This window comes from Gallus gallus, chromosome Z (assembly GCF_016699485.2).
Source record: "Gallus gallus isolate bGalGal1 chromosome Z, bGalGal1.mat.broiler.GRCg7b, whole genome shotgun sequence".
Lineage (NCBI taxonomy): Eukaryota > Metazoa > Chordata > Aves > Galliformes > Phasianidae > Gallus > Gallus gallus.
The window spans coordinates 19,215,646-19,233,673 of NC_052572.1; the positions used below are offsets into that span (position 1 = coordinate 19,215,646).

Genomic DNA, 18,028 nt, shown 5'->3' on the forward strand with positions numbered 1-18,028 from the left:
TCGGGTTTGTTATTTATCTGAATACCCACTAAACTGTCTTGCTGCTGCATATTTGAACACAGCCTGGAAAACAACCATCATCTCCAAAAGTCAACAATCATTTATACCTTTTCATAGGAAAGAAGTATTTACTTTTCACTTTGGTACCTGACCTATCTATCACATAGTTTTTTTTTTTTTTTTTGGTCAGTGTCGTGAGGTAATAAATTCTCTCCAAAACACAAAGTACCTCTTGGGCATTACATGGTTTACACAGTGTGCCCAAATACAATTTAATTTTCAAAGCCAAATATCCTGAAATTCAGAAAGGCCCGCAATATGGACTGTCATAATTGCCCCTACACTTACTTTCCTTTCAGATTTCAGCCCAATCTTGTTTCCAGCCTCCATGGACAGAAAAAAAAAAATGACATAAAATCAAGACACCAGTCTATCTTTAAACCCTTACCAAATGGCACTGCATTCCTCACAGATGTAGTGAATGTTTCACCAAGTATGCTTTCAGAGCTAGTCTCGCCTATTCCAGAAATAAATACACATGGGAATGAGATCTAGGAGGCAATGTTACATATAAGAATAGATCTTTTCTTCTTTTTGCCATAGCATCCTAATGAATATTTACAGGTTTTACTCACATAGTACAACTCTTACATTCTTTACACAGCTATAGGTTCATAAATTCTGCATTTCAGTTCTCAGTTTGTCCATCCTTCCTTTTCTTTATGCGTCCTTATGTAACCAAGTGGCTGCATTGCCTTCAAAATTAAGAGCATAGTACTGCATTCTAGACAACTCACATTTTGGAAAACAACACAGTAAGATAGTATGAAAAGTAATGAAGAACAGACAAGGTTACATTAGAAAACATGCTTGATATAAGAACTCATGAACGGAATATGAAGAAACCATAATAGTTGCTACAGATGAATATGCAGAACAATTGATATTATAAATAACCTAGACATTCAGAAGCAGGCACAATCTTCTCATGATTCCTTGCAATTGATTTTGGAACTATACTGCGCAAAATATTTGCTGAGTACAGAAAATCTTCTGCCTCTGTCATAATATTCCAAAGGGGTTATTCAAGCCTCTGTAATACAGACTTGGGTTTTTTTTATTATGAAGCTATTAATCAAGTTCAGATAAAATGTTCCCTAGTGCTTGTATTTGGACATGACCAAAGGTTTATAAACTGAGTTATTAATTTTCATCCACAAATTCATATATAAACATTTTATTCTCATTTTTCACTAACTCTGCTAAACTCTACTAAATGATTTCCATATATTTATTAAGGGTATTTAGAAAATAAAACAACTTCTGTCCTAGAAGGAGCATCTGCTGTCGTGCAGCTATCACAGAAAATGACAAATCAAAAAGAACTTGCTGGGCCTTACCTGCTGGACTCTGCAGATGTAATGGCAATCAGAGGAGGAATCCTCAGTGGAAGAGTTGTGGGCCGTGAGATGGTCTCAGTGTCATTCTTTTTATCCCAGTCAGCCTGTTCTAGCTGCCTGAAAGCCAGAGGGGGAAGCTGGATGTTACGAGATGATAATCTCCGCACAAGATAGGGCTCCATTCCTTGGAAAGACTCTTCCTCCTCACTACGGTGATGGAGTACTTCTTCTGAAACCTACAATCAGGCAAAAAACAACAACAAAAAAACCCACTTCATATATGAGAACTCCCATAATGTCAGTTTAATTACTCCTATAATTCCTTTCCATAAACTTGTTTCTTATAAATACTAGTTATACTTTACTATCATTATTAAGGAAATGCAAAAAGTGAAAAAATGCAGTAAAAAGTTCATAGAGCTTAAGTAATCTGCCACTTTAAGAGCAATGAGAAAACTATTTTATGAGAAGATAAAGACACCACTACCTAAAGTGTGTATTTCTACCTGTATTGAGAACAAACGCCTACATTAGATGAACTTCTATCCTGTAGTGTGCTTGCTTCCATGAAAACTGTCTTTTGGAAGAAGTGAGAATCCAAATAGCAATAATAAAACAAAAGTAGTCAGAGATTGCAGCCAAATACCTCTAGACCAAAAACAGGAGAAAACTCACCTTAAATTCTCTTATTAAACTATATTTAAAAGAATACTGGAGCTGTTCCAACTCCCACCTTTCTTCCTGACACACAATGGTATCATGTTAATACGAAGGGATTAGTAGTTAAAACAACCAGTGTAGTGCTTGGAAACAATGAATAGGTAGATCTTCTGAAGGTACAGCTATTACAAAATCATAAAGTTAAACATCAGTAAACATTCTTTTTAAAATAATAATGTAAAATATTGGCAATATTTTCTGGGTCATGGAATAATGACGCTTAATGTAGGAAAGAAGTCTTCAACCTACTTAAAGGGGAGGAAATTTCATCATAACATTTTCAGAATTTTGAACGAACCTCACAATTTTAAAAGAAAATTTGCAAATAATTATTTTTCTGAGAGCACTAATATCCTCAAAAGCCTGTTGTAATAATAAGAGGAAATTTACTTTTCTCTCCATGTCTTACTCAGTTTCTCACTACCTCTTGATAGATTTTGCAGCACAGATACTACTGTCTGCAGCTATAGCTTTGATGATACTCCTGAGACTAAATTCAACTTATAAGTAAATCTAAATATTTTCTATACCATCTATACTAAGAATGAGCAATAGAATTATAGCAACATGCTCTTCCATCTAGGTCAGGTATCAATAGCTTCCAAGTCCCAGTACATTACTTGAGACTCGTACATAGAGAATTTGCCTCTGCCAACTGATATTCAAATGTATGGCATGGTTGATGTGGTATACTATGATAGATTGCTCACATTACAATCACACTTCCACTTGCAGCACAGACATGGCCCTCAGTTTCAGCTGTCTCATGAGGACTGATGCATACCTGCAAGGAAAGTTTGCAGGGCAACATATCTACTCTGTGCACATAGGGAAATATGTTAATGAACCCCCTTTCATGATGAGTAATATTAATAAGCTCTATTTATATTCAGAGCTTGAGCAGTTGCTGTGAGCAAACTTTCTAATTAAATTTTTAATCATAAAATCTAAATTTATAATTTAGCTATTTTTCTTAATCTAGTTGTAATGTAGTTTAAGAAAACAAAGATTATAAAATTGTACGCATTATCACATGTACTCTGAAGCAAATCCACTGCAAAATCAATCACTGTAAAAAAGCCTGCAAGAATTAATGTATTATTGTCATCCAGGGAAAAGTTTAACTTCAGGCTTGTATTTTCAGTGTGTGCACAGTGAATATTCAAGACAGTTGAATGAATTAAAAATAATAATGAAATTAATTATAGCTCTGCAAGAAACAAAAATGCTGATATCAGAGCTAAAATTAGTCTATTGCAGGAGGCTATTTGATCCACTTCATCACCAACAAGAAGTTGATTTTGAGGCAGCTTTGAAAACATTAAAATCCTTGAACTGCAGCCACAGATGATCAGAATCAACTGCTGAACTAAGAAAGTGGACTCACCGAACACCTTCTTTGAATCATGCAAAAACTAGAGAGGTAGAAATGTATGGCATAAAGAAAACTGTCAGTACAATGGACAAATTTTAAACCAAATATTTAAACCAACTTTTTAAGAAATCAAACAAATATTTACCTAACATATATTTCAACCAGTTGGCATGGGAAATTAAATCATTTATGGAAAAATACATCACTTATTAAGATACAAATACTCAGACATCTAAATTAGGAAATATTGACCAAACTCATTTTACTTGGCAAAACAAAAGAAAAATATGCGTTGTTGATTTTGTCTTATTTGTGAATACAGTTGTAAAGAGCATTATGTATAGTCTCTCCACTGGAGAATCTTCTCCAGTTCTTTACCACATTTCTAGTAGGGAAGATTCTCCTCATGTTCTACCTGAACCATCCGATCAGGGGCCCTTGATCTTTGTACAGTATGGAGCTCAAATTTGTAGTCTTTTGCAGCTACTCTTCAAGTAGCTGTAGACTGCTATTAGATGGCCTTTCCTCTCCTTCACAGGAGACTGAACAACTCAGCTCCCTCATGCAGTGCTCACTGATTGTGAGCTCTAGACTCTCACCATCCTTGTAGCCCTCTTCTGGACTCCTAGCATTTCCCTTGATCTACTCGCTACAGTCAAACTGGCATGTAGTTTGCTTTATTTATGACCATTGGTTGATATTCACTTTGCTATCAGTTGAAGCTCCCAAGTCCTTTTCAGAAGGGTCATGGCCCAACCAGTGCCTTCCCAAGCCGTGCTGGTACTTCAGTTTGTCACATCTGGGTAGTAAACTCTGCACTTCAACATGGGCTGCAGTATCACCTGCTCATGTCAATATACTCATTACCAGCTGACAGTCAGATGCTAAGCCATCACTCTCCACCATATGATCTCAGGAGTGGAACTATTCCTCAGTCTATCCAAAAGCTTTTTCATCCAGCCCTGACTTCCTGACTGAGGTCAAAATCAGTGAATTTTTTTTTTAAGTGTTATCTTTCCAGGGATATATGTCACAGAAAATAAAAAAGAAAACCAGTCAAATTAAAATCTCAAGACAGAATGATTAGAAAATTCTGAATTTAAGTAAACAAATAAAATCACTGATTTTCATTCTTATTCTTCATATAAAGATTTTTTTTATTATATTAGAATTCCCTGCCAAGAGTTGTGATACAGAATAGAGACATCTGGAGCTGCAAGGACCTCCAAAGAGATATCCAAAAGAGATAAGATAACTCTGTGTTTTAGCAAGAATCAGATTCCACATGCTGTAAACAAAAATTTGGACCTAAATTTTATCTTATTATTAGGACTATAAGAAAATCATAGACTCAGCAGCTTATAGTTGTGTAGCCTTGTGGAGATAAAACAGGTCATGTGTATGAATGTACATACATTTAAAATGCTATCACTGCATTAAAGATAAAACTACCAATAAGATTGACAGAAACAAAAATGAAAACAATTACACAGCATGAATCGACATGAGGATCAAGGATGCTTTTTTAAGTTCCTATTTAACAGTTGGGAAAGATGAACAGTAAATAGTGGAACACCAAAAACAGTTGTAAAAGGCCATACTTTTCAGAAATGCAAGAAAAACATGAAAACCAGCAGATGTTGGCCACATTCTTACTGCCATGTATCGAAATCGAAGCCACACAACATCAGCATATGAAGGAAGTTTCCCCTTCAGCACTCTCGGCAGTAAGACATGAATGTGAAATACATAGGTTGTACACATATAATGCATCAGTATCTATGTCATAAGATTATGTCTGTGACAATAGAATTTAGATATATTAATTAATTAGATTAATTAGAATGACCAGTTAAATTTTTACGTGGCTCTTTACTGTCCATCACTCACAGAACCCAATTCTCAAGTCATCTTCTAATGTACACCTCACAATCACTACATGACCGCCATGGCAAGTCACTGATGGAAAAGCAGAAGCAAAAACCTAATAACTATACCAAAATCTAGTTCATTAAAAAGGTTACATAACATGAGATGCTGCTAAGGAGTGATTTCACTATCATGTTTCAGGTTTTCTGAGCTGTAGGCAAAATATCTTACTTCATCTGAATGGTGCTGTTTGCATACCAGTTCACAGAAGTAACCGTGATAACTCATATTTGCTTGCATGAAGGTCTACTGCATGCTTTTAAAAATCCTTTTTATATAACTGTTCTCACTGTTGATATTTATCTCAGACTAGATGATTTCCTTTCAAATGTTTAAGTTAAACTACCTTTTATTGTGTGTAGAATATAAAAAGCATATTTTTCAACAACAGGAAAGCAGCCTTTATTTCTGTTCACATGCAGTATGTTAATAAAAGAATTATTTGCATGAAATTGTGCATACAAAAAATATTAGACACTTGTTTTTTTTACTCTGTGAATTGATAGGGTTCGTGCTTGCAAAGAAATAAACTCTTACACCCTTCAAATCTACCATCCTTGAAACCCAAACTCTGGAAAACTTTCATCACTAAGAGAGAAAATTGACCTTATAATTTACACACTCAGAAACAAATCCAGACATAACCCAGTTCCTCTGAACTCTGTAAGAAGAAAAAAGTATATTTTCTTCCAATTTATAAATCTTTATATTCACTTATTTCTGTATACAGTAAGGACCTTTCCAGTGGTTTTCTCACAGACCTATAACAAAGATGTTTCCCTGACTGCCTCTGCTCGTCCCTCGTTCTTTTAGTGACTGCCCATTACTTTGCAACCTGGAGTTCAGTCATCCCCCCCAAAATTATTTCTTTAACTGTGTTAGTGTTTTCATAGATTCTTCCACAATATCAATAGTTTGATTAGTCTATTTCATTACCAGTCAGTAGCCACTAGTAACTACCACTTCTGTGGCATAAGAATGATTTAATTGTGGACAGAGAAATAGAAAAATCTGTTTGCAAAGTCATTAAAACTGTAGCACCTAGATTATGGTTATACTGAAGTACTTTCTCATAAGATTTAAGTAATACTGTAAGCAGATTTATATTTAAATCGTTAAAGATATTCATTTCTTTCACAATAAAGAATATAATTATACCTTTTAGAAAATATTTCAAATTATTGTCAAAAGTTGAACTTTATAAAAATTTCAAAAAGCAAAAATCTGCCCCTCTTAATGTTCTTAAAAAACCTGACAGAAAAAAAAAGACATTGCTCTCCTATCATGTTCTTATGTCACATAAACAAAAAATGAACAAACACAAGAACAGTAAAAAAGCACTTAGGAGGTAATGGATTCATACAAATAAACATCAAAGAATGTCAGATTAACAGCTGACTGTGCTGTCTGAACTCAGTGTTCTTATGTTTACATGTTACAGCACTTTATCACGTGATTAATATGTCCAGATTTCAGAAAGATCCCTGTCCTGTTCACTGCACAAAATCAACACTTTTCACTGCTAGTACCTAATTAATATTCTATTTCCATCATTGTTGATTGGGACTATATATTTTATTTACTACACATTATAAAAGTGCTGCCCTGCACATACTTTCATTTATTTTTCCTCACTACTTTTCCTTAGTCGCCTATCATCACAACAGCTAAGAGCTTCTCAGGCCTGAATTTACTCCAGTGTCTGTAGTGAAGAATCAGTGAAACAATGAGCTGAACTGAAAAACAACCTCTCGTTTTCTATGAACAATTTGGGAAATACCAGTTTTGGAACATTTCACATCAGCTTGCTCTTCACATCACAGTGACAATTCAGAAAATCATAAAAACAGTAAACTGGACAAAAGTTTTGCTTAAGCAATTTACTTGGTGTTACATAGTTCTTTATTAGTCTAACCAGGAATAGAAGCAAGTTTTCTCTAAGGCAAGAGTCTACTGGCTTAATGTTCAGACCACCGTTTCACTTTAAGTCTTCTACAGTTTTTCCTTAACCTAAGTACTGGAAAAAATGGGAAGACTATAGTTACCATTGCTACACTTTTCTTGTTGACAAGCAGCATTCACCTACAAAGGGAGTGAATCAGAAACAATGTTTAAGAGAATATGTGATCATTCTGTACTTAGCCCTGGTGAGGCCTCACGTCAAGCACTGTGTTCAGCTTTGGGCCCCACACTACAAGAAAGACGTGGATGCCATGGAGTGTGTCCAGAGAAGAGTAATTAATCTGTTGAGGGGTCTGGAGCACAAGTCTAATGGGGAGTGACTGAGGGAGCTGGGATTATTCAGTCTGGAGAAGAGGAGGATCGGGGTGACCCCTATCACTCTCTATATCTACCTGAAGGGAGATTGTGTTGGGGTGGGAGTCAGCCTCTTCTCCTATGTAACTAGCAACAGGACTAGAGGAAATGGCCTCAAGTTGCTCCAGGGGAGATTCAGGTTGGACATTAGGAAATACCTCTTTGAGAGAGAGTGGTCAAGTCACTGGAATGGGCTGCCCAGGGTGGTGGTGGAGCCACCAACCCTGGAGGTGTTCAAGAAACATTTAGATGTTGTACTGAGGGACATGATTCAGTGGGAGATATTGGTGACAGGCAGACAGTTGGACTGGATAATCATAGAGGTCTTTTCCAACCTTAGTGATTCCATGATTCTACGATTCTATCTTATTATTGCATTTCATACTATATATTCTGCATGTCATAATATCCAAGCATAAGGACACCAATAAAGCTGATATAGGTAATTATGAGACTGCCTAATTTTTTGCTACTTGGCTTTCTACCACAGTGTTTTTCATGACAATTTTGGAATGTAATATTATTTCTGAAAATCATAGCACATTTTCATCCTAGGGAGTGATAAACACTTAATTCCTCAGATAGGCTGAACATTTAGACAGACCACAAGAAGCAATGACATGCAAGAAAAAAAACTCAATAGAAGCAGTATGTTGTTAGCTAGTCTATTATTTAGACCTGTAGCCAATGTAAAACAGACACTTTTCCAGTGGCTCCTCCAAATATTTGGTATGTGGGAAAACAGCTTTACATAGTAGAAATAGGCATTCAAAATGTTGCAGAGATCATATACAGTAGTATCATCTTTGTGAGAAAGTATACATGCTGTGTCCTGTTCCTCCTGCTCTTCCCAGAGAAGGCAGAGAAATTCAGAAACACCTTCCTGAAGTAGCGTAGCTGATCATGTCTGCAGTAATAAAAAAAATTAAAAGCTCTGGGGTGCTTCAGCACCATGTACTTCCCACTGAAATCTTGTTTTTGACATATTGCTTTACCAACCTAAATTCAGTTTTTTCCTCTACTTCCTCAAAACTCACTTCCACTATGCACATTTCTATTCCTCGCTCACTTTTGTTTCTATCTTTCCATATCTTTTGCTCTGGTCTGGTTCTTGAATTCAATCAGATAACTTTATTTTCTCAACATCAGTAAAAGGGCTCCCTGAGCCCAGGAAGGATGGCATAAGTAGACAGAAAAATGCACAATTGATTTCTGTTATTAGCTTTGTCATCTGTGCTGGGTCAGGCTGGAACAGAATTAATTTCTTTCATAGCAACACATATGGTGCTATGTTTGAGAATTGTGACCAAAATAGTGTTGATAACACTCTGACGCTTTAGCTGTTGCTGGCTGAACAGTGCTTAGACAACATCAGGGCCTCCTCTGTTTCTCATGCTGTGCCCACAGGGAGGATGCACATAAAGGTGGAAGGTGACACAGCTAGGGTAGCTGTACAGAATCAACCTCATGTGTTTTTGCATACCATATGCATCATGCCCAGCAGTAAAAGCTCTGAGTAAGGAGAAGGAGGAGGGCAGCACCCAGGATTACAGTACTTGTCTTTCCACATCACTGCAATGCATGCTGAAGTCCTTCCTTCCAGCACAAAACAACATTGAAGAATACCCTTTTATTTATTTTCCGAAGGTTTATATGCTGACTGTCCTCATGCAAATTTTCATAAAGGTGGCAACAGATGCACCTGAGGTCTGAAGTAAGAGAGAGCAAAGCTATTTCACCAGCAAGTTTACCATCATAACCATTGAAAATAGACTTGTTAACAGGTGAAGGCTCTTGGGTTAGAACTGTGAAAATAATTATCCTGAGAAAGACAACTGATGTTATCCAAACCTGAAACTAAAGATCTCCTTTGTCATAAGCAAATTAAAACAGTATTCCATTAAGAAATTGTTGGGAAATCATAGCAGTTAATGCTGCCAGTAGAACAAAACCACAGAGAACGCCAACGGAGCTTTGGGAAGGCAGGTATCTGACATGCTGCATAATGTAATCCAATACCATAACTGCTAATAAAAACAAACAGCAAGGAGTTCTGCTGCTGACATTCCTGACCTCTGAGAGTGTACACAAGAGAAAGGAAGTTCTTATAAGGTGTTTGATAATGAAATCCATCAAATAGAACATTTTTGGCTTTCTGTTTTTATGTTAGAGGTCTGAGAGACTCTCCATTAATCCCTGCCCTGTAACCAATTAATTGAATTCTAGGACATGACATCCTTTTAGATACCAATTAACCTACTTCAGCTCTTTTGGTATAGAGCAGACTCCAGGCAGGGTCATTCAGAGTATCTGCCTCCTTATTCCACTTCTTCCTTAAGTCTCTCTGCTAATAATGATGAATCATTTGCTGGCTAAGTTACAGCTCATGAGATGATTTGCTAGCCTTCTAATTAGCAGGTATGTTTCTTAGTTCTTATCAGTAATTGCTCATTAGTAGGCATGGATTTCTGTGCAACACAAAATGATTGCAATCTAAGGAACAAAAGTCAGTCACATATCATAAGCTTGCAGGAAAAATAAAAACAGCTTGAGAGAAGGCAAAAAATAAACAACCCTTACACAGAAGTATGGATTATTTTGTTGTTGCCATTTCACTGCAGACCTCTTAACAAACTTAACAAGATTATCTATTTGTCATCTACTTTAGCTTTTTCTGAAAAGCTGCTTTTGAGAAGTATCACAGTGTGCATCTCTAACAAAGCAGTTTTGTAGAGCCAGTTCTTTAATCATACCTACCAGCCCACCCTGACACGCCCTCCCATCTTTCCCCATCTGCTGCTCAGTTTTGTGATGTGGATCAAATGACTACTGACATCTTAAAGCTTATCTATTCTCTTCCAAGATTAAATAAGGAGATTCTTAAAAAACAAACAAACAAACAAACAAAAACACAACAAAACACTGCAGTCACACTTCAAACAACTTTGACATGCCAGCACTGTGCTCTAACAGAGAATACTAGTTGGTACAGCTTCATAACCTTGTTGTGTGGACACCCATTACCATGTTACAATATACATCATGTCAACACAACAGAAGAATTGTTCCAGAAAGTAGATAAAAAAAAATAGGTAAAAACCTATAAAAAAATCACCTTTGGTTTTTTGTTTGCAGCCCAGAGGTACAATAAGTGTCAAAGAGCCAGGGCCACAATGAAAACTCATTTTAGAGGTTTGACGCATGAGGGAAATAATTTCTGCTAATGAATAATGCTGTTGTTTTTAGTCCACCTACAGAAAAGCTCTGTGGTTGGCTTCAGTCAGAAAACAGTCACCTTTAATAAATTCTACCTACTTCTGTAGAAAATCATTCTCTCATTTGAATCATTTTTAATGCAAACTTCCCAAATTAGTTTGATTTCTACTTGTACTTGAAATAATTATTATTATTTTATATGTTAATAGAAGCTGACAGGGTAATATTCATAGTAAATTAATATATTCAACTAGTCCATCTAACCAGATAGTGGGTGAGTGCCTGTCTATTTTAGATGCCAGCAATAAATTTACAAGACAAAGTGAAATAGACATAGAGTTGAGAGTATTAATATCTGGATTTTCTTCTCTGCTTTGCTATGCAACTCTTTCACTATCACCACGCCTTAGCTATTACACCTGCAGAAGTGATATAATAAACACATTAATAGCTAGACAAGAATTGAGATCCACTAGCACTGCTTATTAGCATAGCTATTTTAGATCTAAATTAAACACACTATCCTTCTTTCAGACAGTTCTCTACTTTACACTCTTACATAATCTTCACTTATTCCTCAACAATAACCATTTTAATACTTTGAAAATATGACCCAATGAAACTGTATTAAACCAGTAAAATGTTCTTGCTCCTGGATTATTTAATTTCCATTAAGGAATAAATGAGCCTATATTATTCACACACCATTTCAAGATTGCATTTCAGTGTGACTAGATTCATTGCTGTTCATCGTCTGCACTACAGAAAAAGAGAAAATATTGATGATTCCTATCCCTAACCTCATAGTTAAATACACTGAAATTCTGTACAATCAGGCTATTTGTTCTTTCCTTTGTCTATGACACAAATATTTTCAGTGGGAAAAACACCTCTAAGACATGTTCAGAATAAAGCTTTTGCTGTATTTTTCTTTAATTAGTTTGAAATAGTTTAAAACATTATTATGTTTCTCAGCTAAGAAGTATTAATGTACATGAGAAAATGAACAATTCTTACTAACAGTATAGTTAATTAGACGTAGGTGGTGGAATTTTTAATGGCACAAAAAATACGTTTATTTCTGTTCTATATTTAGATGGACAAGAATGATTTATTCAAAGCAAATGAAGAGGAAATATTTTCCAGGCCCATAGAATGGACTGCTTTTTTAAGTAGAAAGCTTTAAGTCAGTAGATCAAATTATTTGCAAAGGAGAAAACAAAACAAAAAACTAAACAATGAAAAATTTGTCGGATTCCATTAGCCCTTCTAATGTCAACACATCTTGGAATGCAAGGGAGTCCTAAAGCCTTGGAAGACTAATTCTTATAAGAGAACAATTACTCAAATTCCAACATAACAGTAAGCCTACCAGAGGCACAAAAGAAAACAAGTCACATTTATATAAAATAATAAAAAATTAACTTAAATATATAAAAATAAGCCAGTGAAATCAACTTTATAGGAAACAGATCTCTTTTTTTTTTTTTTTAAGTGGCATTAGAGTTTTGTAGACATAAAAATAATGTTATATGAATATGACTGTCTCTGAGGCAGATAGCCTGGGAACTTAACAGGGTGTTGAGCTTCATTCTCAGGTAGCTATGTCCCAGAGGTACAAAATCCAGGGTTTCAGCCTCAGGATAGTGCATTTACAACACTCTCAGCCCAGGTATTGATTTATTAGAGGCTTTTCTAGTTTTGCATTATTTCAGCCAGAAATTTTCCTACAAGTTCTTATTTTTTTACCTTTGATGAGTAGTTGTACAGGGTTTCTGAAAGTATTCAGAGGATGTCTGCAGTTAGTGTGATGGAATGCAAGGAATAATAAAGAAGAGAAACATTCCAAAAGTGAAAACCAAGAACCAAAAAAAATCACTCTCCTTCCTTAAAAAAACAAGCAAACAACAACAAAAAAAACCAACAAACTAATTTATTCAAAGTCATGGTGATGTTAAACACAGTTCCAAATTTCAGGTCAGCTTATACACTGAATTTTCTGTTACACACACAGTGAAAAAGTTGTATATATAAAGAATCTGTGTATCAGGCAGGCGCTGGCATACTTGCACAAATATTCCAAAAACATGAGCACAAGATTCATCCTCTTAATTGCAACTGAAAAAGGAAAAGAAGAAGTCTAACTCATACTAGCCCTATGACATTGATGTTTTTAAAAAAGAAAATCTGTTTGTTTATTCTTACCTGATATTCTCCTGCTAATCGTGTACAGGCAGATCATGAAGAACACAACAAAAAAATAGTGTATATAAAATGGACAAGTGCATCTTCTGTTGCTTTTCCTTAAGTAAAATGTTATGAAATTATGTGGCATCATTATATGGCATCACATATGTCACATCTTTCCGGATGAATGAAAGCTTTAAAACAGATGCTCTACTTAGCAATAAATGCACCTTTCTGACAGAGACACATAAAAGAAAGCTAACAAAAAATTCATGATGAAGATTTTTCCTTCATCTACAGCAAAGTACTGGACAGAAGTCCTTCCATGTCATTTTTTTCTCAAAAGGGAAATTCATCTTTTTAAAACCTAGTCCAGACATAGCACTGAGTGTAAACCTTTTTCGAGAAGTATTTACCTGCTACTTCTGAACTTCAGAAATCATGTATAGCCACTCATATAATCACTTAGGCACACACACTAAACCTAGATTCAGTTTCTCAATATCTTCACTCAATATTACATAGTTATATTTTTCAGGCTTAGGTATTCTCAAGTTTGCAAAATCATATCAATTCTAGCTGAACACTGAGGAGGTGTTGAACATTATCATCAGGGAAAATCTGATTATTCTCCAGTAAATCTCAGACTCCAGGACCCAAGATTGTCTTCTGCTCTATGTTATTTTTAACTTCATAGATATGGAACTATCAAAAGGTTTATACAGTGTGCTTGCACACTGCTCTCTCAGCATTTAAAGACTTCTTTAGTGCACTTACAAGGAGTTAGTTTACCAACTATGGTAAGATAATGTTTTTTGCAGTCCAGAAAGCCAATCATATCCTGGACTGCATTCAACAAGCATGACTAGCAAACCACTCTGTGTGTCCATGACTCTGATAATGGAATTCCTAGTTTCAGTTAAGAAAGAAGGTAAGCACACAGTAACATTGCTGCCATCATAGAATTGTAGGATGACTTAATCATCATCTAGTTTTCATTTAATCTTTGCAAAGTTTTTTCATCACTATACAAAAAATCAACACATTTTGCAAAAGTCTAGCTGAGGAAAAATATGGATAAATAAAATAAATTTTCATTCCAGAAAGATAGTTCCATGTTTATCAGTCACAACAAACATAAACTTAGATATTTAGCTACCTGAACAACAACAAAAAAAGAACATGTCACATAGAAAAGCTGTAGATTCTCCTCTGGAAGTCAGTTTTATTGGAATCTGTTTTATCATTTATATGAGAAGAGATTTTTTGACTTGAAGAAAATAATTGCACTACTTCACCTTCTACACAGATAATATGTAAGCCACCACTAGTCAAAGTCTGTAGAAAGTCATTCAAAAAATGGTCTTTTTTAAACTACTGAGATCCTTCAGGTATTCACAGACTGTTTTCTGGATTAATCTGAATCTTTATTCTCTCCTTCTGAGTGTAGCTGAATAATAGGATAATGTTCATAACTTCTAAGGAAAAAAATAAATTTTAGAGAGATGGAAGAACAATGAAATTAAATTTCACATCATTTAAAAGAAAAGTGACTCAAACGTCACCCTTCTTTTATTGAATAAAGATACTGAAAAAACGGATGGCAGAATGAATTGCCTCTTTCAATAGAGGGCTAGTATTGCACCAGTAGGAAGATAAAATAGGCCACGCAAATTCATTTTAATACTACAATTAGCCTGCTATCCTCAAAATGCTAAGGAAAACTGCAGTAGAAACAGGTGAGGGGTAAAAGCAACACAATCCTCATTTTCACAGCTTCTGTCTTCTTTCAGTCAACATTTCCTTAGGTAGAGTTTCCTTCATTTTGTTCTGTACAATAGTCATCAGTGGAAATTCATGGTTAATTCCATGAAATCATCCACTTTTTTTGAACATGTATACATCATTTCCTTTTGCATTCTGTAAGTTTTAATCCTACAGTTACATCTTGTGTCAAAAAACACTACCTTTTTCTTTACACCAGCTGCCTGGTAATTACTTTGTCCTGTATGCCTTTCCTGGCAATCCTTAATACTCCATTTGAATTTTTAAAAATTGCTGATCATTGAGCTGGTTTCTACAGAAAAATCTCAATATAATGCCCAAGTTACCTATTTTGAGCAGAAATCTGTCACTAAAAAGTCCATATTAAAAACAAATACTTAGGTTATACTTCCTACCTATATTTGTCAGTACTACTTTTGAAATATCCTAACATCAATTTAGTACAATGATTAGCTTTCTGTAGTTTATGTAGTTTTTGTTTTATAGTAGCCTTTACTTTTCAGTACATTGCCTTGCAAACAGATACATATGAAGCATGTCACTGAGGCATGGAAAAGGCATAGGATGGAAAAGAAGAAAAGGGATTTCTCCAAAGAGAGTTATCCTCAGAGGAAATTATTAGGGTACAAATATGTAAGCGTAGTTAAGAAAGATGAGAATCATAGCAGTATCCCATGAATCTTCTACTGGAAAAGAGACTATTTTTTGTGTATTACACTAAGTGACTCAGCTCAATAATGTTCCAAATAATACTGCTGCTCTGACATATTAAGATAATAAAATTTATCATCATTTTAGGTCAAAATATTTTAATATTTTTCATTAGACTGCAAAAATGCTTCTACATTTATTAGCATCCACTAGTAAAAGCACTGTGTTTTTCAAAGATCATTTATGGTTATTTTCTAAATCATCTCATTCATTTCTTTTGGGTTGCATAAAAATTCTAACACCTCTGTTTCTTAGGCACAGATGTGCATGTCACACTTCTTTTTTATTCTTATTTGTACTTTGTGTCTGAAGTCTCCTCAACCTAAAATGAATCAGCATACCCCTTATAGAATTCTACACTATTTCTCCTTATTGCAAGTCACTTTCTTCACATTATTTATTAGGCTGATATACTGAACTCCAAAGCAATGTAACAGATCATTCATCTACAGATATCATTCTCATCCACTCACTTTTTGAATTTTGAGATTCTTTTTTTGAAATTTACACTTAACCTTCCATCTTAATTTGTATTTTACATTATTTCCCATTCAGTTATTTTTTCAGCTTCCACAATTAAACTACCAATATTTTATCAGAGTCTTTGGTTAAATTGTGACAGTGCAGTTATTACCTGAAATCATTAATGTAAAGAGTTATTATTATTTATTTATAAAAGCTGAATATTTCCGATGAGTGCTGGTGTCACTCACATCGACATTCAAAACTGAAAAATGCATAATCTAGCCTGAGCTTTATAACTAGAATGATCTGTCCAAAGTGTTCCTTCCCAGGGAATTCAATTTCAGAGCAGATTTGTCCTTAGAGAATCATCCTACAGTGGAATGAACCTTTCTAACACTAAACATCAACATCTCTGTATGTAAGAAGACAGTCAACCACCAACATATCACCTGCTTCAGGCTACAAAAGCAATCACCCACAAAGAGTTTAATTCTCCAAAACTAATCAGTTTACATTTCATTTATGACAGAAAGGTGTTAATGAATGCACAAAGGCAGTAGCCTCTTTTCTCCCCTGAAACTGGAGAGAACCATAGCTCAATAATAAATGTCTTTTCCTAAAAGTGCTTCCTAAATTCATGCACACAAGTTTACACCCAGATTTTACTGGGGAAGATATAGAAACCCTGTTGCTAGTTAGTCATAATAGTGCAAACTATAGCAAACTCAGAGCATTCACTTAAAAAGAGTTCAGTAAAGACAATTACTAACTATTGGTTTGTTCTACTTTTTTTTGCCTTTTTTTTTTTTTTTGCTTCATTTCTGTTATTTTCTACTATTTTTCATTCTTTAAAACAAACAAACAAACAAAAAAAACCTTATTCTAGGAAATTTTATGCAGAAATCACTTCCATTACAATAAAATAAAAAATCAATGAAAGGCTACTGTTATTAAAAAGCAAAAGGAAGTATTTTTGCACTTAAAAGTTCAAACAGAATTTCTTACATACAGACATACTAAAGACTAAAACTTGCAAATTTTGTCATGTTCATGCACAGCTATTTTATGATAAATATATGATAGGAGCGTACTTTAAACAAAAAGCTTCTCAGATCAGCAAAACCCATCTACACTTTTTGTGCTTTTCTACACTGACTACTATTCAGAATGTTCATTCCCATGTTATATCTTGCAGAAGTGGTTCTTTTATGTCTTTTTAATAAAACATCTTAAAAATATTATTCTATATTAACATTTCTAATAATGATGCACTTTGCTAAACTACAGCTGTAGCAAAAAGCAGTTATATTTTGAGTACATTTGAATTTTACAGTGGTAAAACAAATTAATTTTTCTTGTTTCCATATCTCCACTTGATAAACCCATAAATCTATAATCCAGCATTTGTAATAAGGTGTGTTGCTCAAGGAGCACCAACAATATATATTTCATCCAGACTCAGTCCACTCCTCGCTGCCACCTTGTTCAGACTCTTTTTTAGGAATGGCCATGGTGTTAGCTATCCTGGTAATAGCAGCAGCATGTTCTGACCAACAGTTTTTCTCAGTTCTCAATCTTCTCCCTCCTTAATAAAATGGAAAAAAATCTGGAGAAAAAAATCTTGTTCTGCTGGATTTCCTACTGTTGGATGGGATATATTATATTTTTGAAGCCTCTTCACTTTAAAACTTCTGTTGCCCTGAGAAGGCAAAAGCTTTATCTGCTATATTTTACAATATCTATGTAGAAGACATAGATATGTTATATAATGGAGAAACCTATGCACACAGCACTTCTGAATATTCTACTGACAATTTCTTTTTAGAGTAAAAATTCATCATTTTAGACAATTCAGCAAGTTTGTTATTTTCACTTTTTGTTTAAATATGATGAATTTTTACATTTAGATTTTCTTGAGAAAAAA

The 18,028-nt window shown here is 34.7% G+C and overlaps 1 protein-coding gene across 6 annotated transcripts in view; it reads right to left on the minus strand.

Moving 5' to 3' along the window:
* The window catches only part of PDE4D (phosphodiesterase 4D), a 586,915-nt gene that overhangs the window by 423,417 nt on the left and 145,470 nt on the right, over window positions 1–18,028 (minus strand). For all 6 annotated transcript variants that reach the window (XM_040656476.2, XM_040656475.2, XM_004937252.5 and 3 more), the window contains one exon: window positions 1,401–1,636. In XM_040656476.2, coding sequence (XP_040512410.1) covers window positions 1,401–1,636 — 236 coding nt within the window. The remainder of the gene's footprint in view (window positions 1–1,400; window positions 1,637–18,028) is intronic.